At 44.1% G+C, this 26,553-nt stretch overlaps 1 protein-coding gene across 2 annotated transcripts in view; it reads left to right on the forward strand.

The window, feature by feature from the left end:
• The window catches only part of plekha7b (pleckstrin homology domain containing, family A member 7b), a 168,755-nt gene that overhangs the window by 77,462 nt on the left and 64,740 nt on the right, over window positions 1-26,553 (forward strand). For both annotated transcript variants that reach the window (XM_038995443.1, XM_038995448.1), the window contains one exon: window positions 13,938-14,021. In XM_038995443.1, coding sequence (XP_038851371.1) covers window positions 13,938-14,021 — 84 coding nt within the window. The remainder of the gene's footprint in view (window positions 1-13,937; window positions 14,022-26,553) is intronic.

The following is a 26,553-nucleotide window of genomic DNA, read 5'->3' on the forward strand; positions in this document are numbered from 1 at the left end:
TGACCCAAAAGACCGCCGAATGATTAACGACCAGGTCAGTCTGGATCAGAAGTCCTGATAGTGATTAAAGACCAGGTCAGTCTGGATCAGAAGTCCTCATAGTGATTAAAGACCAGGTCAGTCTGGGTCAGAAGTCCTCATAGTGATTAAAGACCAGGTCAGTCTGGGTCAGAAGTCCTCATAGTGACTAAAGACCAGGTCAGTCTGGATCAGAAGTCCTGATAGTGATTAAAGACCAGGTCAGTCTGGATCAGAAGTCCTCATAGTGATTAAAGACCAGGTCAGTCTGGGTCAGAAGCCCTCGTAGTGATTAAAGACCAGGTCAGTCTGGATCAGAAGTCCTCATAGTGATTAAAGACCAGGTCAGTCTGGGTCAGAAGTCCTCATAGTGATTAAAGACCAGGTCAGTCTGGGTCAGAAGTCCTCATAGTGACTAAAGACCAGGTCAGTCTGGGTCAGATGTCCTCATAGTGATTAAAGAACAGGTCAGTCTGGGTCAGAAGTCCTCATAGTGACTAAAGACCAGGTCAGTCTGGGTCAGAAGTCCTCATAGGGATTAAAGACCAGGTCAGTCTGGGTCAGAAGTCCTCATAGTGATTAAAGACCAGGTCAGTCTGGGTCAGAAGTCCTCATAGTGATTAAAGACCAGGTCAGTCTGGGTCAGAAGTCATAGTGATTAAAGACCAGGTCAGTCTGGGTCAGATGTCCTCATAGTGATTAAAGACTAGGTCAGTCTGGGTCAGAAGTCCTCATAGTGACTAAAGACCAGGTCAGTCTGGGTCAGATGTCCTCATAGTGATTAAAGACCAGGTCAGTCTGGGTCAGAAGTCCTCATAGTGATTAAAGACCAGGTCAGTCTGGGTCAGATGTCCTCATAGTGATTAAAGACCAGGTCAGTCTGGGTCAGAAGTCCTCATAGTGACTAAAGACCAGGTCAGTCTGGGTCAGATGTCCTCATAGTGATTAAAGACCAGGTCAGTCTGGGTCAGAAGTCCTCATAGTGATTAAAGACCAGGTCAGTCTGGGTCAGAAGTCCTCATAGTGATTAAAGACCAGGTCAGTCTGGGTCAGAAGTCCTCATAGTGATTAAAGACCAGGTCAGTCTGGGTCAGAAGTCCTCATAGTGATTAAAGACCAGGTCAGTCTGGGTCAGAAGTCCTCATAGTGACTAAAGACCAGGTCAGTCTGGGTCAGATGTCCTCATAGTGATTAAAGACCTGGTCAGTCTGGGTCAGAAGTCCTCATAGTGACTAAAGACCAGGTCAGTCTGGGTCAGATGTCCTCATAGTGATTAAAGACCAGGTCAGTCTGGGTCAGAAGTCCTCATAGTGATTAAAGACCAGGTCAGTCTGGGTCAGAAGTCCTCATAGTGATTAAAGACCAGGTCAGTCTGGGTCAGAAGTCCTCATAGTGATTAAAGACCAGGTCAGTCTGGGTCAGAAGTCCTCATAGTGATTAAAGACCAGGTCAGTCTGGGTCAGAAGTCCTCATAGTGACTAAAGACCAGGTCAGTCTGGGTCAGATGTCCTCATAGTGATTAAAGACCAGGTCAGTCTGGGTCAGAAGTCCTCATAGGGATTAAAGACCAGGTCAGTCTGGGTCAGAAGTCCTCATAGTGACTAAAGACCAGGTCAGTCTGGGTCAGAAGTCCTCATAGTGACTAAAGACCAGGTCAGTCTGGGTCAGATGTCCTCATAGTGATTAAAGACCAGGTCAGTCTGGGTCAGAAGTCCTCATAGTGATTAAAGACCAGGTCAGTCTGGGTCAGATGTCCTCATAGTGATTAAAGACCAGGTCAGTCTGGGTCAGAAGTCCTCATAGTGATTAAAGACCAGGTCAGTCTGGGTCAGAAGTCCTCATAGTGACTAAAGACCAGGTCAGTCTGGATCAGAAGTCCTGATAGTGATTAAAGACCAGGTCAGTCTGGATCAGAAGTCCTCATAGTGATTAAAGACCAGGTCAGTCTGGGTCAGAAGCCCTCATAGTGATTAAAGACCAGGTCAGTCTGGATCAGAAGTCCTCATAGTGATTAAAGACCAGGTCAGTCTGGGTCAGAAGTCCTCATAGTGATTAAAGACCAGGTCAGTCTGGGTCAGAAGTCCTCATAGTGACTAAAGACCAGGTCAGTCTGGGTCAGATGTCCTCATAGTGATTAAAGAACAGGTCAGTCTGGGTCAGAAGTCCTCATAGTGACTAAAGACCAGGTCAGTCTGGGTCAGAAGTCCTCATAGGGATTAAAGACCAGGTCAGTCTGGGTCAGAAGTCCTCATAGTGATTAAAGACCAGGTCAGTCTGGGTCAGAAGTCCTCATAGTGATTAAAGACCAGGTCAGTCTGGGTCAGAAGTCATAGTGATTAAAGACCAGGTCAGTCTGGGTCAGATGTCCTCATAGTGATTAAAGACTAGGTCAGTCTGGGTCAGAAGTCCTCATAGTGACTAAAGACCAGGTCAGTCTGGGTCAGATGTCCTCATAGTGATTAAAGACCAGGTCAGTCTGGATCAGAAGTCCTCATAGTGATTAAAGACCAGGTCAGTCTGGGTCAGATGTCCTCATAGTGATTAAAGACCAGGTCAGTCTGGGTCAGAAGTCCTCATAGTGATTAAAGACCAGGTCAGTCTGGGTCAGAAGTCCTCATAGTGACTAAAGACCAGGTCAGTCTGGATCAGAAGTCCTGATAGTGATTAAAGACCAGGTCAGTCTGGATCAGAAGTCCTCATAGTGATTAAAGACCAGGTCAGTCTGACCCAAAAGACCGCCGAATGATTAACGACCAGGTCAGTCTGGATCAGAAGTCCTGATAGTGATTAAAGACCAGGTCAGTCTGGATCAGAAGTCCTCATAGTGATTAAAGACCAGGTCAGTCTGGGTCAGAAGTCCTCATAGTGATTAAAGACCAGGTCAGTCTGGGTCAGAAGTCCTCATAGTGACTAAAGACCAGGTCAGTCTGGATCAGAAGTCCTGATAGTGATTAAAGACCAGGTCAGTCTGGATCAGAAGTCCTCATAGTGATTAAAGACCAGGTCAGTCTGGGTCAGAAGCCCTCGTAGTGATTAAAGACCAGGTCAGTCTGGATCAGAAGTCCTCATAGTGATTAAAGACCAGGTCAGTCTGGGTCAGAAGTCCTCATAGTGATTAAAGACCAGGTCAGTCTGGGTCAGAAGTCCTCATAGTGACTAAAGACCAGGTCAGTCTGGGTCAGATGTCCTCATAGTGATTAAAGAACAGGTCAGTCTGGGTCAGAAGTCCTCATAGTGACTAAAGACCAGGTCAGTCTGGGTCAGAAGTCCTCATAGGGATTAAAGACCAGGTCAGTCTGGGTCAGAAGTCCTCATAGTGATTAAAGACCAGGTCAGTCTGGGTCAGAAGTCCTCATAGTGATTAAAGACCAGGTCAGTCTGGGTCAGAAGTCATAGTGATTAAAGACCAGGTCAGTCTGGGTCAGATGTCCTCATAGTGATTAAAGACTAGGTCAGTCTGGGTCAGAAGTCCTCATAGTGACTAAAGACCAGGTCAGTCTGGGTCAGATGTCCTCATAGTGATTAAAGACCAGGTCAGTCTGGGTCAGAAGTCCTCATAGTGATTAAAGACCAGGTCAGTCTGGGTCAGATGTCCTCATAGTGATTAAAGACCAGGTCAGTCTGGGTCAGAAGTCCTCATAGTGACTAAAGACCAGGTCAGTCTGGGTCAGATGTCCTCATAGTGATTAAAGACCAGGTCAGTCTGGGTCAGAAGTCCTCATAGTGATTAAAGACCAGGTCAGTCTGGGTCAGAAGTCCTCATAGTGATTAAAGACCAGGTCAGTCTGGGTCAGAAGTCCTCATAGTGATTAAAGACCAGGTCAGTCTGGGTCAGAAGTCCTCATAGTGATTAAAGACCAGGTCAGTCTGGGTCAGAAGTCCTCATAGTGACTAAAGACCAGGTCAGTCTGGGTCAGATGTCCTCATAGTGATTAAAGACCTGGTCAGTCTGGGTCAGAAGTCCTCATAGTGACTAAAGACCAGGTCAGTCTGGGTCAGATGTCCTCATAGTGATTAAAGACCAGGTCAGTCTGGGTCAGAAGTCCTCATAGTGATTAAAGACCAGGTCAGTCTGGGTCAGAAGTCCTCATAGTGATTAAAGACCAGGTCAGTCTGGGTCAGAAGTCCTCATAGTGATTAAAGACCAGGTCAGTCTGGGTCAGAAGTCCTCATAGTGATTAAAGACCAGGTCAGTCTGGGTCAGAAGTCCTCATAGTGACTAAAGACCAGGTCAGTCTGGGTCAGATGTCCTCATAGTGATTAAAGACCAGGTCAGTCTGGGTCAGAAGTCCTCATAGGGATTAAAGACCAGGTCAGTCTGGGTCAGAAGTCCTCATAGTGACTAAAGACCAGGTCAGTCTGGGTCAGAAGTCCTCATAGTGACTAAAGACCAGGTCAGTCTGGGTCAGATGTCCTCATAGTGATTAAAGACCAGGTCAGTCTGGGTCAGAAGTCCTCATAGTGATTAAAGACCAGGTCAGTCTGGGTCAGATGTCCTCATAGTGATTAAAGACCAGGTCAGTCTGGGTCAGAAGTCCTCATAGTGATTAAAGACCAGGTCAGTCTGGGTCAGAAGTCCTCATAGTGACTAAAGACCAGGTCAGTCTGGATCAGAAGTCCTGATAGTGATTAAAGACCAGGTCAGTCTGGATCAGAAGTCCTCATAGTGATTAAAGACCAGGTCAGTCTGGGTCAGAAGCCCTCATAGTGATTAAAGACCAGGTCAGTCTGGATCAGAAGTCCTCATAGTGATTAAAGACCAGGTCAGTCTGGGTCAGAAGTCCTCATAGTGATTAAAGACCAGGTCAGTCTGGGTCAGAAGTCCTCATAGTGACTAAAGACCAGGTCAGTCTGGGTCAGATGTCCTCATAGTGATTAAAGAACAGGTCAGTCTGGGTCAGAAGTCCTCATAGTGACTAAAGACCAGGTCAGTCTGGGTCAGAAGTCCTCATAGGGATTAAAGACCAGGTCAGTCTGGGTCAGAAGTCCTCATAGTGATTAAAGACCAGGTCAGTCTGGGTCAGAAGTCCTCATAGTGACTAAAGACCAGGTCAGTCTGGGTCAGATGTCCTCATAGTGATTAAAGACCTGGTCAGTCAGGGTCAGAAGTCCTCATAGTGACTAAAGACCAGGTCAGTCTGGGTCAGATGTCCTCATAGTGATTAAAGACCAGGTCAGTCTGGGTCAGAAGTCCTCATAGTGATTAAAGACCAGGTCAGTCTGGGTCAGAAGTCCTCATAGTGACTAAAGACCAGGTCAGTCTGGGTCAGAAGTCCTCATAGTGACTAAAGACCAGGTCAGTCTGGGTCAGATGTCCTCATAGTGATTAAAGACCAGGTCAGTCTGGGTCAGAAGTCCTCATAGTGACTAAAGACCTGGTCAGTCTGGGTCAGAAGTCCTCATAGTGACTAAAGACCAGGTCAGTCTGGGTCAGATGTCCTCATAGTGATTAAAGACCAGGTCAGTCTGGGTCAGATGTCCTCATAGTGATTAAAGACCAGGTCAGTCTGGGTCAGATGTCCTCATAGTGATTAAAGACCAGGTCAGTCTGGGTCAGAAGTCCTCATAGTGATTAAAGACCAGGTCAGTCTGGGTCAGAAGTCCTCATAGTGATTAAAGACCAGGTCAGTCTGGGTCAGAAGTCCTCATAGTGATTAAAGACCAGGTCAGTCTGGGTCAGAAGTCCTCATAGTGATTAAAGACCAGGTCAGTCTGGGTCAGAAGTCCTCATAGTGATTAAAGACCAGGTCAGTCTGGGTCAGAAGTCCTCATAGTGATTAAAGACCAGGTCAGTCTGGGTCAGAAGTCCTCATAGTGATTAAAGACCAGGTCAGTCTGGGTCAGAAGTCCTCATAGTGATTAAAGACCAGGTCAGTCTGGGTCAGAAGTCCTCATAGTGATTAAAGACCAGGTCAGTCTGGGTCAGAAGTCCTCATAGTGATTAAAGACCAGGTCAGTCTGGGTCAGAAGTCCTCATAGTGATTAAAGACCAGGTCAGTCTGGGTCAGAAGTCCTCATAGTGACTAAAGACCAGGTCAGTCTGGGTCAGATGTCCTCATAGTGATTAAAGACCTGGTCAGTCTGGGTCAGAAGTCCTCATAGTGACTAAAGACCAGGTCAGTCTGGGTCAGATGTCCTCATAGTGATTAAAGACCAGGTCAGTCTGGGTCAGAAGTCCTCATAGTGATTAAAGACCAGGTCAGTCTGGGTCAGAAGTCCTCATAGTGATTAAAGACCAGGTCAGTCTGGGTCAGAAGTCCTCATAGTGATTAAAGACCAGGTCAGTCTGGGTCAGAAGTCCTCATAGTGATTAAAGACCAGGTCAGTCTGGGTCAGAAGTCCTCATAGTGACTAAAGACCAGGTCAGTCTGGGTCAGATGTCCTCATAGTGATTAAAGACCAGGTCAGTCTGGGTCAGAAGTCCTCATAGTGACTAAAGACCAGGTCAGCCTGGGTCAGAAGTCCTCATAGGGATTAAAGACCAGGTCAGTCTGGGTCAGAAGTCCTCATAGTGATTAAAGACCAGGTCAGTCTGGGTCAGAAGCCCTCGTAGTGATTAAAGACCAGGTCAGTCTGGATCAGAAGTCCTCATAGTGATTAAAGACCAGGTCAGTCTGGGTCAGAAGTCCTCATAGTGATTAAAGACCAGGTCAGTCTGGGTCAGAAGTCCTCATAGTGACTAAAGACCAGGTCAGTCTGGGTCAGATGTCCTCATAGTGATTAAAGAACAGGTCAGTCTGGGTCAGAAGTCCTCATAGTGACTAAAGACCAGGTCAGTCTGGGTCAGAAGTCCTCATAGGGATTAAAGACCAGGTCAGTCTGGGTCAGAAGTCCTCATAGTGATTAAAGACCAGGTCAGTCTGGGTCAGAAGTCCTCATAGTGATTAAAGACCAGGTCAGTCTGGGTCAGAAGTCATAGTGATTAAAGACCAGGTCAGTCTGGGTCAGATGTCCTCATAGTGATTAAAGACTAGGTCAGTCTGGGTCAGAAGTCCTCATAGTGACTAAAGACCAGGTCAGTCTGGGTCAGATGTCCTCATAGTGATTAAAGACCAGGTCAGTCTGGGTCAGAAGTCCTCATAGTGATTAAAGACCAGGTCAGTCTGGGTCAGATGTCCTCATAGTGATTAAAGACCAGGTCAGTCTGGGTCAGAAGTCCTCATAGTGACTAAAGACCAGGTCAGTCTGGGTCAGATGTCCTCATAGTGATTAAAGACCAGGTCAGTCTGGGTCAGAAGTCCTCATAGTGATTAAAGACCAGGTCAGTCTGGGTCAGAAGTCCTCATAGTGATTAAAGACCAGGTCAGTCTGGGTCAGAAGTCCTCATAGTGATTAAAGACCAGGTCAGTCTGGGTCAGAAGTCCTCATAGTGATTAAAGACCAGGTCAGTCTGGGTCAGAAGTCCTCATAGTGACTAAAGACCAGGTCAGTCTGGGTCAGATGTCCTCATAGTGATTAAAGACCTGGTCAGTCTGGGTCAGAAGTCCTCATAGTGACTAAAGACCAGGTCAGTCTGGGTCAGATGTCCTCATAGTGATTAAAGACCAGGTCAGTCTGGGTCAGAAGTCCTCATAGTGATTAAAGACCAGGTCAGTCTGGGTCAGAAGTCCTCATAGTGATTAAAGACCAGGTCAGTCTGGGTCAGAAGTCCTCATAGTGATTAAAGACCAGGTCAGTCTGGGTCAGAAGTCCTCATAGTGATTAAAGACCAGGTCAGTCTGGGTCAGAAGTCCTCATAGTGACTAAAGACCAGGTCAGTCTGGGTCAGATGTCCTCATAGTGATTAAAGACCAGGTCAGTCTGGGTCAGAAGTCCTCATAGGGATTAAAGACCAGGTCAGTCTGGGTCAGAAGTCCTCATAGTGACTAAAGACCAGGTCAGTCTGGGTCAGAAGTCCTCATAGTGACTAAAGACCAGGTCAGTCTGGGTCAGATGTCCTCATAGTGATTAAAGACCAGGTCAGTCTGGGTCAGAAGTCCTCATAGTGATTAAAGACCAGGTCAGTCTGGGTCAGATGTCCTCATAGTGATTAAAGACCAGGTCAGTCTGGGTCAGAAGTCCTCATAGTGATTAAAGACCAGGTCAGTCTGGGTCAGAAGTCCTCATAGTGACTAAAGACCAGGTCAGTCTGGATCAGAAGTCCTGATAGTGATTAAAGACCAGGTCAGTCTGGATCAGAAGTCCTCATAGTGATTAAAGACCAGGTCAGTCTGGGTCAGAAGCCCTCATAGTGATTAAAGACCAGGTCAGTCTGGATCAGAAGTCCTCATAGTGATTAAAGACCAGGTCAGTCTGGGTCAGAAGTCCTCATAGTGATTAAAGACCAGGTCAGTCTGGGTCAGAAGTCCTCATAGTGACTAAAGACCAGGTCAGTCTGGGTCAGATGTCCTCATAGTGATTAAAGAACAGGTCAGTCTGGGTCAGAAGTCCTCATAGTGACTAAAGACCAGGTCAGTCTGGGTCAGAAGTCCTCATAGGGATTAAAGACCAGGTCAGTCTGGGTCAGAAGTCCTCATAGTGATTAAAGACCAGGTCAGTCTGGGTCAGAAGTCCTCATAGTGATTAAAGACCAGGTCAGTCTGGGTCAGAAGTCATAGTGATTAAAGACCAGGTCAGTCTGGGTCAGATGTCCTCATAGTGATTAAAGACTAGGTCAGTCTGGGTCAGAAGTCCTCATAGTGACTAAAGACCAGGTCAGTCTGGGTCAGATGTCCTCATAGTGATTAAAGACCAGGTCAGTCTGGGTCAGAAGTCCTCATAGTGATTAAAGACCAGGTCAGTCTGGGTCAGATGTCCTCATAGTGATTAAAGACCAGGTCAGTCTGGGTCAGAAGTCCTCATAGTGACTAAAGACCAGGTCAGTCTGGGTCAGATGTCCTCATAGTGATTAAAGACCAGGTCAGTCTGGGTCAGAAGTCCTCATAGTGATTAAAGACCAGGTCAGTCTGGGTCAGAAGTCCTCATAGTGATTAAAGACCAGGTCAGTCTGGGTCAGAAGTCCTCATAGTGATTAAAGACCAGGTCAGTCTGGGTCAGAAGTCCTCATAGTGATTAAAGACCAGGTCAGTCTGGGTCAGAAGTCCTCATAGTGACTAAAGACCAGGTCAGTCTGGGTCAGATGTCCTCATAGTGATTAAAGACCTGGTCAGTCTGGGTCAGAAGTCCTCATAGTGACTAAAGACCAGGTCAGTCTGGGTCAGATGTCCTCATAGTGATTAAAGACCAGGTCAGTCTGGGTCAGAAGTCCTCATAGTGATTAAAGACCAGGTCAGTCTGGGTCAGAAGTCCTCATAGTGATTAAAGACCAGGTCAGTCTGGGTCAGAAGTCCTCATAGTGATTAAAGACCAGGTCAGTCTGGGTCAGAAGTCCTCATAGTGATTAAAGACCAGGTCAGTCTGGGTCAGAAGTCCTCATAGTGACTAAAGACCAGGTCAGTCTGGGTCAGATGTCCTCATAGTGATTAAAGACCAGGTCAGTCTGGGTCAGAAGTCCTCATAGTGACTAAAGACCAGGTCAGTCTGGGTCAGAAGTCCTCATAGGGATTAAAGACCAGGTCAGTCTGGGTCAGAAGTCATCATAGTGACTAAAGACCTGGTCAGTCTGGGTCAGAAGTCCTCATAGTGACTAAAGACCAGGTCAGTCTGGGTCAGATGTCCTCATAGTGATTAAAGACCAGGTCAGTCTGGGTCAGATGTCCTCATAGTGATTAAAGACCAGGTCAGTCTGGGTCAGATGTCCTCATAGTGATTAAAGACCAGGTCAGTCTGGGTCAGAAGTCCTCATAGTGATTAAAGACCAGGTCAGTCTGGGTCAGAAGTCCTCATAGTGATTAAAGACCAGGTCAGTCTGGGTCAGAAGTCCTCATAGTGATTAAAGACCAGGTCAGTCTGGGTCAGAAGTCCTCATAGTGATTAAAGACCAGGTCAGTCTGGGTCAGAAGTCCTCATAGTGATTAAAGACCAGGTCAGTCTGGGTCAGAAGTCCTCATAGTGATTAAAGACCAGGTCAGTCTGGGTCAGAAGTCCTCATAGTGATTAAAGACCAGGTCAGTCTGGGTCAGAAGTCCTCATAGTGATTAAAGACCAGGTCAGTCTGGGTCAGAAGTCCTCATAGTGATTAAAGACCAGGTCAGTCTGGGTCAGAAGTCCTCATAGTGACTAAAGACCAGGTCAGTCTGGGTCAGATGTCCTCATAGTGATTAAAGACCTGGTCAGTCTGGGTCAGAAGTCCTCATAGTGACTAAAGACCAGGTCAGTCTGGGTCAGATGTCCTCATAGTGATTAAAGACCAGGTCAGTCTGGGTCAGAAGTCCTCATAGTGATTAAAGACCAGGTCAGTCTGGGTCAGAAGTCCTCATAGTGATTAAAGACCAGGTCAGTCTGGGTCAGAAGTCCTCATAGTGATTAAAGACCAGGTCAGTCTGGGTCAGAAGTCCTCATAGTGATTAAAGACCAGGTCAGTCTGGGTCAGAAGTCCTCATAGTGACTAAAGACCAGGTCAGTCTGGGTCAGATGTCCTCATAGTGATTAAAGACCAGGTCAGTCTGGGTCAGAAGTCCTCATAGTGACTAAAGACCAGGTCAGTCTGGGTCAGAAGTCCTCATAGGGATTAAAGACCAGGTCAGTCTGGGTCAGAAGTCCTCATAGTGACTAAAGACCAGGTCAGTCTGGGTCAGAAGTCCTCATAGTGACTAAAGACCAGGTCAGTCTGGGTCAGATGTCCTCATAGTGATTAAAGACCAGGTCAGTCTGGGTCAGAAGTCCTCATAGTGATTAAAGACCAGGTCAGTCTGGGTCAGATGTCCTCATAGTGATTAAAGACCAGGTCAGTCTGGGTCAGAAGTCCTCATAGTGATTAAAGACCAGGTCAGTCTGGGTCAGAAGTCCTCATAGTGATTAAAGACCAGGTCAGTCTGGGTCAGAAGTCCTCATAGTGATTAAAGACCAGGTCAGTCTGGGTCAGAAGTCCTCATAGTGATTAAAGACCAGGTCAGTCTGGGTCAGAAGTCCTCATAGTGATAAAAGACCAGGTCAGTCTGGGTCATAAGTCCTCATAGTGACTAAAGACCAGGTCAGTCTGGGTCAGATGTCCTCATAGTGATTAAAGACCTGGTCAGTCAGGGTCAGAAGTCCTCATAGTGACTAAAGACCAGGTCAGTCTGGGTCAGATGTCCTCATAGTGATTAAAGACCAGGTCAGTCTGGGTCAGAAGTCCTCATAGTGATTAAAGACCAGGTCAGTCTGGGTCAGAAGTCCTCATAGTGACTAAAGACCAGGTCAGTCTGGGTCAGAAGTCCTCATAGTGACTAAAGACCAGGTCAGTCTGGGTCAGATGTCCTCATAGTGATTAAAGACCAGGTCAGTCTGGGTCAGAAGTCCTCATAGTGACTAAAGACCTGGTCAGTCTGGGTCAGAAGTCCTCATAGTGACTAAAGACCAGGTCAGTCTGGGTCAGATGTCCTCATAGTGATTAAAGACCAGGTCAGTCTGGGTCAGAAGTCCTCATAGTGATTAAAGACCAGGTCAGTCTGGGTCAGATGTCCTCATAGTGATTAAAGACCAGGTCAGTCTGGGTCAGAAGTCCTCATAGTGATTAAAGACCAGGTCAGTCTGGGTCAGAAGTCCTCATAGTGATTAAAGACCAGGTCAGTCTGGGTCAGAAGTCCTCATAGTGATTAAAGACCAGGTCAGTCTGGGTCAGAAGTCCTCATAGTGATTAAAGACCAGGTCAGTCTGGGTCAGAAGTCCTCATAGTGATTAAAGACCAGGTCAGTCTGGGTCAGAAGTCCTCATAGTGATTAAAGACCAGGTCAGTCTGGGTCAGAAGTCCTCATAGTGATTAAAGACCAGGTCAGTCTGGGTCAGAAGTCCTCATAGTGATTAAAGACCAGGTCAGTCTGGGTCAGAAGTCCTCATAGTGATTAAAGACCAGGTCAGTCTGGGTCAGAAGTCCTCATAGTGACTAAAGACCAGGTCAGTCTGGGTCAGATGTCCTCATAGTGATTAAAGACCTGGTCAGTCTGGGTCAGAAGTCCTCATAGTGACTAAAGACCAGGTCAGTCTGGGTCAGATGTCCTCATAGTGATTAAAGACCAGGTCAGTCTGGGTCAGAAGTCCTCATAGTGATTAAAGACCAGGTCAGTCTGGGTCAGAAGTCCTCATAGTGATTAAAGACCAGGTCAGTCTGGGTCAGAAGTCCTCATAGTGATTAAAGACCAGGTCAGTCTGGGTCAGAAGTCCTCATAGTGATTAAAGACCAGGTCAGTCTGGGTCAGAAGTCCTCATAGTGACTAAAGACCAGGTCAGTCTGGGTCAGATGTCCTCATAGTGATTAAAGACCAGGTCAGTCTGGGTCAGAAGTCCTCATAGTGACTAAAGACCAGGTCAGCCTGGGTCAGAAGTCCTCATAGGGATTAAAGACCAGGTCAGTCTGGGTCAGAAGTCCTCATAGTGACTAAAGACCAGGTCAGTCTGGGTCAGAAGTCCTCATAGTGACTAAAGACCAGGTCAGTCTGGGTCAGATGTCCTCATAGTGATTAAAGACCAGGTCAGTCTGGGTCAGAAGTCCTCATAGTGATTAAAGACCAGGTCAGTCTGGGTCAGATGTCCTCATAGTGATTAAAGACCAGGTCAGTCTGGGTCAGAAGTCCTCATAGTGATTAAAGACCAGGTCAGTCTGGGTCAGAAGTCCTCATAGTGATTAAAGACCAGGTCAGTCTGGGTCAGAAGTCCTCATAGTGATTAAAGACCAGGTCAGTCTGGGTCAGAAGTCCTCATAGTGATTAAAGACCAGGTCAGTCTGGGTCAGAAGTCCTCATAGTGATAAAAGACCAGGTCAGTCTGGGTCAGAAGTCCTCATAGTGACTAAAGACCAGGTCAGTCTGGGTCAGATGTCCTCATAGTGATTAAAGACCTGGTCAGTCAGGGTCAGAAGTCCTCATAGTGACTAAAGACCAGGTCAGTCTGGGTCAGATGTCCTCATAGTGATTAAAGACCAGGTCAGTCTGGGTCAGAAGTCCTCATAGTGATTAAAGACCAGGTCAGTCTGGGTCAGAAGTCCTCATAGTGATTAAAGACCAGGTCAGTCTGGGTCAGAAGTCCTCATAGTGATTAAAGACCAGGTCAGTCTGGGTCAGAAGTCCTCATAGTGATTAACGACCAGGTCAGTCTGGGTCAGAAGTCCTCATAGTGATTAACGACCAGGTCAGTCTGGGTCAGAAGTCCTCATAGTGATTAACGACCAGGTCAGTCTGGGTCAGAAGTCCTCATAGTGATTAAAGACCAGGTCAGTCTGGATCAGAAGTTTCTACCTGTGCCTGTTCTGTACCTGGATAACCTAAGTGGAAACGTATGGAATCCTGTCTATTCCAATGCTCCTAAAGCTAATGTTGAATGAAGCAGAGACCTGTTCATAGAAATACTCTCTCTTACTGTCCGATGGGCACATCTGCTACGCAACTGCCATCCAAAGTGTGTAAAAGTAAATAATTGATGCGGACGGTTTAGAGCAAATCACATCATTGTGTTATTTTTCATTCTTTCCACCACCATCGCTGCCCCCCTGTCCATCTCTTCTTTTATCCAACGATACAGGGATGCATTAATGCCCTAGTTAAAGCGATGAATGACCCCATGTAATTGAAATCAATGAAGCCTGGCGAGCTGGTAGGGGAGAGTGCTGAGACTTACACATTGTGTAAGTGAAAGTCGTGAAAGTCATTGGAAGTCTAGAAACTTAGTGTATTCCTGTAGAATGCCCAACAAGCAGCCAGTGACCAATACATCAGTGCACAAAAAAGTGAAGCGATCAAGCAGAAATATGATTAATGACGGAATACTAATTGTATTTTCTCCTTCGCTGTTGTTTTCACTCCTTCCCTCTCTTCCCTCCCTGTTCTCTCTCTCTCTGACGCTCTCAGCCATAACCAGAAGAGCACGTCGTTCCGACACCCTGTGACTGGACAGATATCTCCAGAAAACACTGAATATATGCTCCACGACAAGTGAGTGCACCTCTACTCTTTTTACTCCAGGAAGGTTATGATGTGGGCTTCAGTGTAACGTCTGGTTGGTCCAAGGTCATGCTGGGAGGAGATGAGAGTAGAGTGTAATTTAACTCGGATTAGAGTGTGAGATTGTCTGCTGCTTGTCCCAGGGATGAGATGAGGAGGAACAGAAACTGACTGCCTGAGGAATGCTTTCTATTAACTACAGTCATAGAAATGAACAATAATAATAATTATAATTATAAAACAAATTAAAAGGATGATCGCCATTCTATTCTTTATGGAAATGGGTTTCATAACTGCTTGCACTTGTGCAAGGCTGCTCCCAGTCCAGTTTTTTGTGTGTATTTTTAAGGTATTATCTTAATTGAATTTATGGTAATGAGCCAACTATGGTTCACATTATGTCTTTGACTGTGGCCATGGCAAGCCTGAAGCCATTCATCTGTCTGAAACGTCACAGTTGTTATGCTAATGATGGCTATTATTACCACAGAGTTTTTCATCAGAGAGCAATATATAGAGTATTTTCTGCAGGTTATAGCTGCAGTCATGAAGTTGATTGTGTTGAATTGTGTGAGTGGTACGGCCATGGTGGAGCCCCAGGTGGTGTGATGAGGTTGAATAGCATGGGACCTAGTGTTAGCAACACATGCACAGATATGGTTTGACCTGGACGTACTGGGACAAATCTTTAAGTTGTAGCGTTGTAAAGCTTGCTTGTAAGTGTCTCTAAAACATGGGAGATGACATGGCATGACATTCCTGACTCTTTTGTTGCTGAGAATTGTCCTGTTTTGTTGCTGTAAAATGCAGATGAGCTTTGCGATTTACATAAATTCACTGAAAACCCACACAAGGTTATATTAACAGTATTACACTTTCATGTAGCCAACTTTTGGCCAGCTAATAGCCTAACCACCGATCAAGCAACATTATGGACTAAACATTAAAATCCTGTTGCTGCAGGATGATTTTGTTGTGACAGTGTAGGCCAAATTAAGATCCTACATCTGTACCATGACATTCATGTTAACTTTTCATGATACATGGCCTTGATGTTATTACACTTTCATTATGATGTCTTAGAACAAAAACAGCACCACAGTTGAGTCATTTATCTTTCTGTCATAAATGTGTATGACAGGTGTCACAACATAATTAAGGTGGTGTTATGTAGGCTTTAGGATGCATTGCTCGATGTGTTAGTGTAGCAGAGAGGGTCGAGAGTGGTATCTGATCTCCACTGTCGCAGTTTTTGAAAGGTAATTTGTAGGAGTGACATGAAGCTCATTGGGATTCCTCTCTTCTCCACCCCAACCCTCCTATATCCCTCACATGGTACTGTTGAGCCAGGTATTTGTACACCATCAGGGGGTTTAAAAGTTAAAGTGTCCTGCCTTGCATATTCCCTGTACTGTAGGGGCCAAAGTAACTGAATTATTCTATTACTATCTAATACCAGATCAAAGCTCAGTAGACCAGCCATGCTTAGAATAGTATTATACTCATTCTCTTCCCACAAGAATATGTGATGAGTCAAATGTATTTAAATAGCATGATTAATGTCCTCTGTGCATTGTCATAGTTTACTGTTGATACATTTCACATTATCATCAGTCCTTAAAATGCTGTCATCATCATAACCCTCCACTCCTAGTCAACCATACTGTAGACTTCTTCCCAGTACAGTGAAATCATGCCGCTATAACATAAATCATAGATTTGAAAATGCTTGGAGCATTATGGGAATATCACAGAGGCCCATCAAGCCCATCTCTCACAAGTAGGAGACAGGCAGCCCAATGCTCTTGGCACGGCCTGATTGAGAACCCTCATTAGAGACTGTGTGTGGGGCCTGAGTTACAGCCGGGGCTACTTTCACTGTACACACACACACACACGTCGTCACAGAAAAACACTGGGGGAGGTTAATATCCCACAGAGTTCACTGCCACCAAAGTGGCACATACTTGACCTCTCACCCCATGCCACCTGTTCAGTGGTACATCCCTGCCCCCACTGTATGCTGATGGACTCTACCACTCTACCAAAGCCAGTGAGTAGGGGGTGTATGGTAGGCTATATAGTTTCTATCTCACAGCCAGTCTGTTAGGAGAAATATCACCCTCTTGGCATTCCTCTTTTTCCTCTTTTAAAGTGTATTGAATGCCTGTGGTGTGCAGGGGTAGAAGAAGCTAAAGTAGCAGGACTTATGAAGCCCCTTGACTCTCTGCTGGCTGATATTTATACTACGGCCAACTTGTTTTACTTCTCTCTATCCCTTCCTCCCAGTCATACTTTAGTTGTGGAAATAGAGCATCGTAACAGCTGGGGTACTGATGCACCCTGGGAGAAGCATCTGTGTTATGCAGTGATGATGCCTTCGCTCTGGCCTGCATAGCACAAACAGACAGCCAGGGCAAATTGTTGCAGTTGGTTGCTGTGGTAGCCAGGGTGTTGATGTCACCCATGCTGAGACCCAGATATGGATGGCGAAGTAGGGGTGTAGGATGGGTACAGGATGGACCAGCAAACACACTCAGTGCTGACAGACTCAGTGACAGGATCATAATATATTCAGTTGGAAGTTTACGTACACTTAGGTTGAAGTCATTAAATCTCGTTTTTCAACCACTCCACAAATTTCTTGTTAACAAATTATAGTTTTGGCAAGTCGGTTAGGACATCTACTTTGTGCATGACACAAGTAACTTTTCTAACAATTGTTTACAGACAGATTATTTCACTTATATTTCACTGTATCACAATTCCAGTCAGTCAGAAGTTTACAAAGAATAAGTTGACTGTGCCTTTAAACAGCTTGGAACATTCCTTAAAATTATGTCATGGCTTTAGAAGATTCTGATATGCTAATTGACATCATTTGAGTCAATTGGAGGTGTACCTGTGGATGTATTTCAAGGCCTACCTTCAAACTCAGTGCCTTTTTGCTTGATATCCTCTGGTATATCAGAGGAAATGTCCTCTGGTCTGATGAAACAAAAAATAACTGTTTGGCCATAATGACCATCGTTATGTTTGGAGGAAAAAGGGGGAGGCTTGCAAGCCGAAGAACACCATCCCAACCGTGAAGCACGGGGGTGGCAGCATCACGTTGTGGGGGTGCTTTGCTGCAGGAGGGCCTGGTGCACTTCATAAAATAGATGGCATCATGAAGCAACATCTCAAGACATCAGTCAGGAAGTTAAAGCTTGGTCACAAATGGGTCTTCCAAATGGACAATGACCCCAAGCATATTTCCAAAGTTGTGGCAAAATGGCTTAAGGACAAAAAAGTCAAGGTTTTGGAGTGGCCATCAAAGCCCTGACCTCAACCCTATAGAAAATGTGTGGGCAGAACTGAAAAAGCGTGTGCGAGCAAGGAGGCCTACAAACCTGACTCCGTTACACCATCTCTGTCAGGAGGAATGGGCCAAAATTCACCCAACTTATTGTGGGAAGCTTGTGGAAGGCTACCCGAAACATTTGACCCAAGTTAAACAATTTAAAGGCAATGCTACCAAATACTAATTGAGTGTATGTTAACTTCTGACCCCCTGGGAATGTGATGAAATAAATAAAAGCTGAAATAAATCATTCTCTCAATCTATTATTATGACATTTCGCATTCTTAAAATAAAGTGGTGATCTAACTGACCTAAGACAGGGATTTTTAACTAGGATTAAATGTCAGGAATTGTGAAAAACTGAGTTTAAATGTATTTGGCTAAGGTCTATGTAAACTTCCGACTTCAACTGTATATATATATATATATATATAGCCTCGTTATTGTTATTTTATTGTGTTGCTATTTATTTTTTCTCCTTTTTAAGAAACTTTTTAACTGCCTCTTTGGGACAGCACTCTTAAATCAAATCAAATCAAATTTTATTTGTCACATACACATGGTTAGCAGATTTTAATGCGAGTGTAGTGAAATGCTTGTGCTTCTAGTTCCGACAATGCAGTAATAACCAACGAGTAATCTAACCTAACAATTCCACAACTACTACCTTATTCACACAAGTGTAAAGGGATAAAGAATATGTACATAAAGATATATGAATGAGTGATGGTACAGAACGGCATAGGCAAGATGCAGTAGATGGTATAGAGTACAGTATATACATATGAGATGAGTAATGTAGGGTATATAAACATAAAGTGGCATAGTTTAAAGTGGCTAGTGATACATGTATTACATAAAGATGGTAAGATGCAGTAGATGATATAGAGTACAGTATGATATAGAGCACCTGTACTGACCTCGCCTTCTGGATGATAGCGGGGTGAACAGGCAGTGGCTCGGGTGGTTGTTGTCCTTGATGATCTTTATGGCCTTACTGTGACATCGGGTGGTGTAGGTGTCCTGGAGGGCAGGTAGTTTGCCCCCGGTGACTACCCTCTGGAGAGCCTTACGGTTGTGGGTGGAGCAGTTGCCGTACCAGGCGGTGATACAGCCCGACAGGATGCTCTCGATTGTGCATCTGTAGAAGTTTGTGAGTGCTTTTGGTGACAAGCCGAATTTCTTCAGCTTCCTGAGGTTGAAGAGGCGCTGCTGCACCTTCTTTACAACGCTGTCTGTGTGGGTGGACCAATTCAGTTTGTCCGTGATGTGTACGCCGAGGAACTTAAAACTTACTACCCTCTCCACTACTGTCCCGTCGATGTGGATAGGGGGGTGCTCCCTCTGCTGTTTCCTGAAGTCCACAGTCATCTCCTTTGTTTTGTTGACGTTGAGTGTGAGGTTATTTTCCTGACACCACACTCCGAGGGCCCTCACCTCCTCCCTGTAGGCCGTCTCGTCGTTGTTGGTAATCAAGCCTACCACTGTAGTGTCGTCCGCAAACTTGATGATTGAGTTGGAGGCGTGCATGGCCACGCAGTCGTGGGTGAACAGGGAGTACAGGAGAGGGCTCAGAAGGCACCCTTGTGGGGCCCCAGTGTTGAGGATCAGCGGGGTGGAGATGTTGTTACCTACCCTCACCACCTGGGGGCGGCCCGTCAGGAAGTCAGGAAGTCCAGTACCCAGTTGCAAAGTAAAAAGTTCACAATAAAGTCTACAGCTGTTGTATTCGGCGCATGTGACGAATAACGTTTGATTTGAATATTGCATAGTCATGTTGTGAGAGTTATAGGCTAGATACATTCTGGTGCGTTCTCTGGGGACTGGACAAGCTGTATCTCTCTCCTGTGAGTTGTGTTGCATAGACGCTTGTGCTTGAAAGATGAAAAGATTTATTCGATTGCTCCTCAGTGAATCTCACTTTACTTTTCACTTAGACGCCTGAAGTTCAAGGAACAATTTATTAGATTTTCTTCTCAGTGAATGACACTTTTTCAAACTTTCTTGAGATGTTGCTGCCTTTCACAGTAAACATTGACTAACTGCATGCTAAACTCAGATAGCTCCTTATCTGATGTGCTGGTTTGTAATGTAAACACTCTGTAATGCCTTCTGTGATGGGATGGAATAAATCACAAGGCATTGAAATCCTATTAGAGTAGAGGTGAGTGAAATCCTACTGGACTAGACTAGAGCGGAAATCCTATTGAACTAGACTAGGGGTTAAATCCTATTGGACTAGACTAAAGGTGAAATCCTATTAGACTAAAGGTGAAACCCTATTGTACTAGACTAGAGGTGAAACCCTATTAGACTAGAGGTAAAATCCTATTGGACTTGAGGTGAAATCCTATTAGACTTGAGGTGAAATCCTATTGGACTAGAGGTAAATTCCTATTACACTAGACTTGAGGTGAAATCCTATTAGACTAGACTTGAGGTGAAATCCTATTGGACTAGACGTGAAGTCCTATTGGACCAGAGGTGAAATCCTATTGGACTAGAGGTGAAATCATATTGGACTAGACTAGTGGTGAAACCCTATTAGACTAGAGGTGAAACCCTATTAGACTAGAGGTGAAATCCTATTAGACTCGAGGTGAAATCCTATTAGACTTGAGGTGAAATCCTATTGGACTTGAGGTGAAATCCTATTGGACTTGAGATGAAATCCTATTGGACTTGAGATGAAATCCTATTGGACTTGAGATGAAATCCTAATGGACTAGAGGTGAATTCCTATTAGACTAGACTATAGGTGAATTCCTATTAGAGTAGACTTGAGGTGAAATCCTATTAGACTGGACAAGACGTGAAATCCTATTGGACCAGAGGTGAAATCCTATTGGACTAGACTAGAGGTGAAATCATATTGGACTAGACTAGAGGTGAAACCCTATTAGACTAGACTAGAGGTGAAATTCTATTAGACTAGAGGTGAAATCCTATTAGACTAGACTAGATGTGAAATCCTATTAGACTAAACTAGATGTGAAATACTATTGGACTAGACTAAATGTGAAATCCTATTGCACTAGAGGTGAGCGGACCTTGGGCGGAACAGATACAGTATATTGATCAGAACGGTAAAACCTGAACAGAAACAGTATATTGATCAGAATGTTAAAGCCTGAACAGATACGGTATATTGATCAGAATATTAAAGCCTGAACAGATACAGTATATTGATCAGAATATTAAAGCCTGAACAGATACGGTATATTGATCAGAATGTTAAAGCCTGAACAGATACGGTATATTGATCAGAATGTTAAAGCCTGAACAGATACGGTATATTGATCAGAATGTTAAAGCCTGAACAGATACAGTATATTGATCAGAATGTTAAAGCCTGAACAGATACGGTATATTGATCAGAATGTTAAAGCCTGAACAGATACAGTATATTGATCAGAATGTTAAAGCCTGAACAGATACAGTATATTGATCAGAATGTTAAAGCCTGAACAGATACAGTATATTGATCAGAACGGTAAAACCTGAACAGATACGGTATATTGATCAGAATGTTAAAGCCTGAACAGATACAGTATATTGATCAGAATGTTAAAGCCTGAACAGATACAGTATATTGATCAGAATGTTAAAGCCTGAACAGATATGGTATATTGATCAGAATGTTAAAGCCTGAACAGATACAGCATATTGATCAGAATGTTAAAACCTGAACAGATACAGTATATTGATCAGAACGGTAAAACCTGAACAGAAACAGTATATTGATCAGAATGTTAAAGCCTGAACAGATACGGTATATTGATCAGAATATTAAAGCCTGAACAGATACAGTATATTGATCAGAATGTTAAAGCCTGAACAGATACAGCATATTGATCAGAATGTTAAAGCCTGAACAGATACGGTATATTGATCAGAATGTTAAAGCCTGAACAGATACAGCATATTGATCAGAATGTTAAAGCCTGAACAGATACAGTATATTGATCAGAATGGTAAAACCTGAACAGATACAGTATATTGATCAGAATGTTAAAGCCTGAACAGATACGGTATATTGATCAGAATGTTAAAGCCTGAACAGATACAGTATATTGATCAGAATGTTAAAGCCTGAACAGATACGGTATATTGATCAGAATGTTAAAGCCTGAACAGATACGGTATATTGATCAGAATGTTAAAGCCTGAACAGATACAGTATATTGATCAGAATTTTAAAGCCTGAACAGATACAGTATATTGATCAGAATGTTAAAGCCTGAACAGATACGGTATATTGATCAGAATGTTAAAGCCTGAACAGATACAGTATATTGATCAGAATGTTAAAGCCTGAACAGATACAGCATATTGATCAGAATGTTAAAGCCTGAACAGATACAGTATATTGATCAGAATATTAAAGCCTGAACAGATACAGTATATTGATCAGAATGTTAAAGCCTGAACAGATACAGTATATTGATCAGAATGTTAAAGCATGAACAGATACAGTATATTGATCAGAATGTTAAAGCCTGAACAGATACAGTATATTGATCAGAATGTTAAAGCCTGAACAGATACAGTATATTGATCAGAATGTTAAAGCCTGAACAGATACGGTATATTGATCAGAATGTTAAAGCCTGAACAGATACAGTATATTGATCAGAATGTTAAAGCCTGAACAGATACAGCATATTGATCAGAATGTTAAAGCCTGAACAGATACAGTATATTGATCAGAACGGTAAAACCTGAACAGATACAGTATATTGATCAGAATGTTAAAGCCTGAACAGATACAGTATATTGATCAGAATGGTAAAACCTGAACAGATACAGTATATTGATCAGAATGTTAAAGCCTGAACAGATACGGTATATTGATCAGAATGTTAAAGCCTGAACAGATACAGCATATTGATCAGAATGTTAAAGCCTGAACAGATACGGTATATTGATCAGAATGTTAAAGCCTGAACAGATACGGTATATTGATCAGAATGTTAAAGCCTGAACAGATACAGTATATTGATCCGAATGTTAAAACCTGAACAGATACAGTATATTGATCAGAATTTTAAAGCCTGAACAGATACAGTATATTGATCAGAATGTTAAAGCCTGAACAGATATGGTATATTGATCAGAATGTTAAAGCCTGAACAGATACAGCATATTGATCAGAATGTTAAAGCCTGAAGAGATACGGTATATTGATCAAGATTTTAAAGCCTGGGTCAGGATGAGGGGATTATTTGACCTGAGTGTGTCTTCAAGCTCTTCATACAGTATTGCCCTCCAAACACAGCCTGACTCAGCCGGACAGCAACACACTCTATACTGTACACTAGAGAGAGAGAGAGAGGAGAAAAGGGAGACAGAGAGAGAGAGAGAGCAGGAGAGAGGGAGAAAGAGAAAGAGAAAGATAGAAACCTTCTGAATAATTTACTCTCCAGGAGAGAGAAAAACACACAGCAGAAAACAGGGAGTCCTCCTCTGACTAGAATAATTTGTCAAAGCAGAGTTATTACCCGGGCCGGTTAGAGACTTTCAAGCTGACTGTAGGTGTATTATTTATGCAGAATGTTATGAAAATGATTAGTCGGCTAAAAATGACTTTTTGGCATATAATGAAGATGCCAGAGCACGAGGTGGGTGGCACTATCAAATCTATAAAAAATAAACCGATTGAGATAGAAAGAATAGAATGACGATGCCTGCAATGCGTTTCCTTTGTGCTCTGTGGCTATCACAGAGGAGAGATCTGGGTTTGCTGTGGTCTGATTCTGCACTGCTGTATTCCTGCTCTGTAGCAGAACTGTTGCTGAGGCTGGGCTAAGACTGGGCTGGACTTGGGCTGCAGTGTTTGCTGGGAGTAGGCTGCTGCTGTGGCCATTCCTCTCAGGTGGTAGGTAACCTATTTGGCCCCAGGCCTGGATCTCTTTCTCTCTGATGTGAAATATTGCTCCTTTACTCTGCCACATCCCACAGCAAATTTCCCAGGGTACGCTTCAAAAGACAGCAGAGGTAGACAGCATGAAAGCTGCAATTGAAACAGGCGAGGGTCCCCTTGGTGCGGAGGTAAATGTGCTGTAAAAATGTTGGATGGGATCCAGAGAGTTGGAACTAAGTTTTTTAGTTCCATAGTCAGTCCCTCGCCTTTGGCTGTGCCTCTGTGTTTTTATGTCCTGCACCAGCCTACCCTGGCCGTAGACACATCCCAATACCTCTCCTCTTTCAAAGCTGCACAGGAACACGGCACGGCCGACAGGAAAAACACTAGCTACAACATCTTTCATGTTCAGGCAGAACAATGCAGGGGTCCAGTGTCAGTAGGGGTGGAGTGGGCGGTAAAGCACGGTTTCCTAGTGTAAGCACACTTAGGAAGAGGAAGAGCACACACTGAGGAAGAGCACACACTTACATTGAGGAAGAGCACACACTGATAAAGAGGAAGCGCACACACTTACACTGAGGAAGAGCACACACTGAGGAAGAGCACACGCTTACACCGAGGAAGAGCACACGCTTACACTGAAGAAGAGCACACACTGAGGAAGAGCACACACTTACACTGAGGAAGAGCACACACTGAGGAAGAGCACACACTTACACTGAGGAAGAGCACACACTTACACTGAGGAAGAGCACACACTGAGGAAGAGCACACACTTACACTGAGGAAGAGCACACACTTACACTGAGGAAGAGCACTCTATTATGCCAGAGGAGGTACTTTTCAGAAATCTAATATCTATACTATATAACAATGAGGACATTAGGCTTATTCAGTTTAATCTTCTTGAGTACTTGCTTTGAAGTGAACCTACAGCCACCGGCTTTCTCTAAACATCCCAGCCCCTGCCTTCGTTTCCAGAGAGCGGTGAGTTCTGTGAGTGATGCCCAGCATCCGTGTAGGCGGCACTTTCATGGCTGTCTGAGTGTCACAGAGGAGTGAACCTCTGAGTGAAGCTACACACACAAACACACCAATGACATGGCAGGGACACATGGTCAATGGAGAGGTTTTTTAAAAGGTTGAGCAGCGCAGACGGACCTCAGCTTGCTCCCTAAGGCTTTAAAGTCTGCTACTGACACGCTCCTAACATCATTCTATGACTGTCACTATTATAGAACAACTATGGTGAGGGTCATTTCAATGAAACTGTGCCCTTAGCTAGTACTGAAATGACTCAGTCAATTAATCATAGGTAATACATGTCATTTGAAAATGTCAAAGTTCATTCCTAGCCCTGTGCATGTCCGTTTGAGGGTTTGAGTTTCAGGCATATCCTCTGCATGGTGTAATTAACAGACAGGCTGGTTTGTCAGTAAGACATCTTCAATTTCAGCCCTAAGCAACTCTGATCCCACAGCCACCTCTTCTCCTGAACTCAGCATCCTCTTTACACTATCTGCTATGAATAGGAAAGAACCACAAATAACCTAACAAGTGAAAAGTGGCTGATAGAGATGTAATACACCGTTTTATCCTTAAACCTACGTAAAGAAGGGCCTCCTAGTGGAGCTACTAACATGTCTGTCTCAGCGGGCTGCAGACATTGTACCATCCTCACACAGACTTCTTGCTCATGAACCTACCGTAAATAGCAGAGGATTACCTTATTAAGAATGTTGTGTGAGCAGCACGCCCATATAAACTGGCAGTAAACTGATTAGGCATAGCTACCTCTGTGATGAATGATACACTCTCACAACCACTTGTAAACACAAACAGACCCATTTGTTCTTGACTTGATCACTCCTCCGCCCCCAATGTCAGAGAGCATTTTGTCAGTTCATTTATTATTGAAGTACTATTGAACAAGGCTCTGGAGATTCTACAGCTGGTAATTGGGTTATATTGACTTCAGGAGCAGTGAACCTATACAGTGACTTGTCTGAATCTGACATCAGGAGATGGGAGGAGCTGTGTTATACCTCAGTACTTCATTTGTAATTAATGTCATTATTTGTTTACCCAGCCCCTCGGGAATACTATGTTTTTATCGAAGGGGCACGTTAATTAATTGTAGAAGGACACGTTAATTGCTAACTTTCCTCTGTTCTAATGAACCTTATTACAAAGAGAAAGCCCCTATGGCCTTCTTGGAACATAGATTTCCCATAATCCCTCTTCCTGCTGAAGTTTCCAGGCGGTTTGCCCATTACGCTCACTACAATCTGTGTAACAGTGTGACTTGGGTCATTCCTGGGCATTCCAGGGCAAAGCAGATTCCTGCTTTATCCTAAGGGAGCAACCACCTAGGTGCCCTTAAACTGTAATGGAATGTACTATGAGTAGCTGTACTTGAGGCCAGATATTGGGAGAACCTGGTTACAGATGTAGGATCTTAATTTGAGCCAGTTTGCTACAGCAGGAAAATTATTATTATTATGTGGATTATAATTAATGGACATTTTTTTGTAGGGGTTGATACATTTTTGGTTAGGGCAAATCAAGTCTGACATTTTAAAGTGGAAATTACAAACTTTAGAAGCCTTTTTAAACCTTGAATACACTATACGTTTGCATTTCCTGCTCGGAAGGAAAATGATCAGCAACAAAAGAGTGATAAAATTAAGATACTACATCTGTAGATATGAAAATCAACCAGCTTCTCTTGTTATGCCAGTGAACTGGAACGGATTGTATTTCTTACAAAAACAGTTCCTGGCTGTAACAATGTGATGATGTCATGAGGAAACGTGAGGTGTAATTTGGAAAGCATGGGTGTTCTCTGCTGAGTGAGTGTGTTATCTAATGGATGTAAATATGACGTTTTTGTCTGGAGGTCAGGACACCCCGTGTGTGTGTGTGTGTGTGTGTGTGTGTGTGTGTGTGTGTGTGTGTGTGTGTGTGTGTGTGTGTGTGTGTGTGTGTGTGTGTGTGTGTGTGTGTGTGTGTGTGTGAGAGCGGGAGAGCAAAAGAGAGAGTGGATATTTGATCGTGAGAAAGCTCATCTGCGGTAGCTCTGGTATCTCTGCTCTGGGTCTTTGTGTTGGAGGTCATGTGGAGGTGGAAAAGTTATTTGTCGTATAACATGTCCTCTTATGAAACAAGACATGCCAGCCTCAGGGACAGTGTCAGACAAAGTGTTACTTGAGTGGCTGCTACAAAAAGTCCTGCTTGTTAACATAGCTGTAATTGCATTGGCTGTGACAGGTCGTGTGGCAGGAAGTTGTCGTTTCCTCTCTGAGAACCCATCC

Source organism: Salvelinus namaycush, chromosome 1, assembly GCF_016432855.1.
Source record: "Salvelinus namaycush isolate Seneca chromosome 1, SaNama_1.0, whole genome shotgun sequence".
Lineage (NCBI taxonomy): Eukaryota > Metazoa > Chordata > Actinopteri > Salmoniformes > Salmonidae > Salvelinus > Salvelinus namaycush.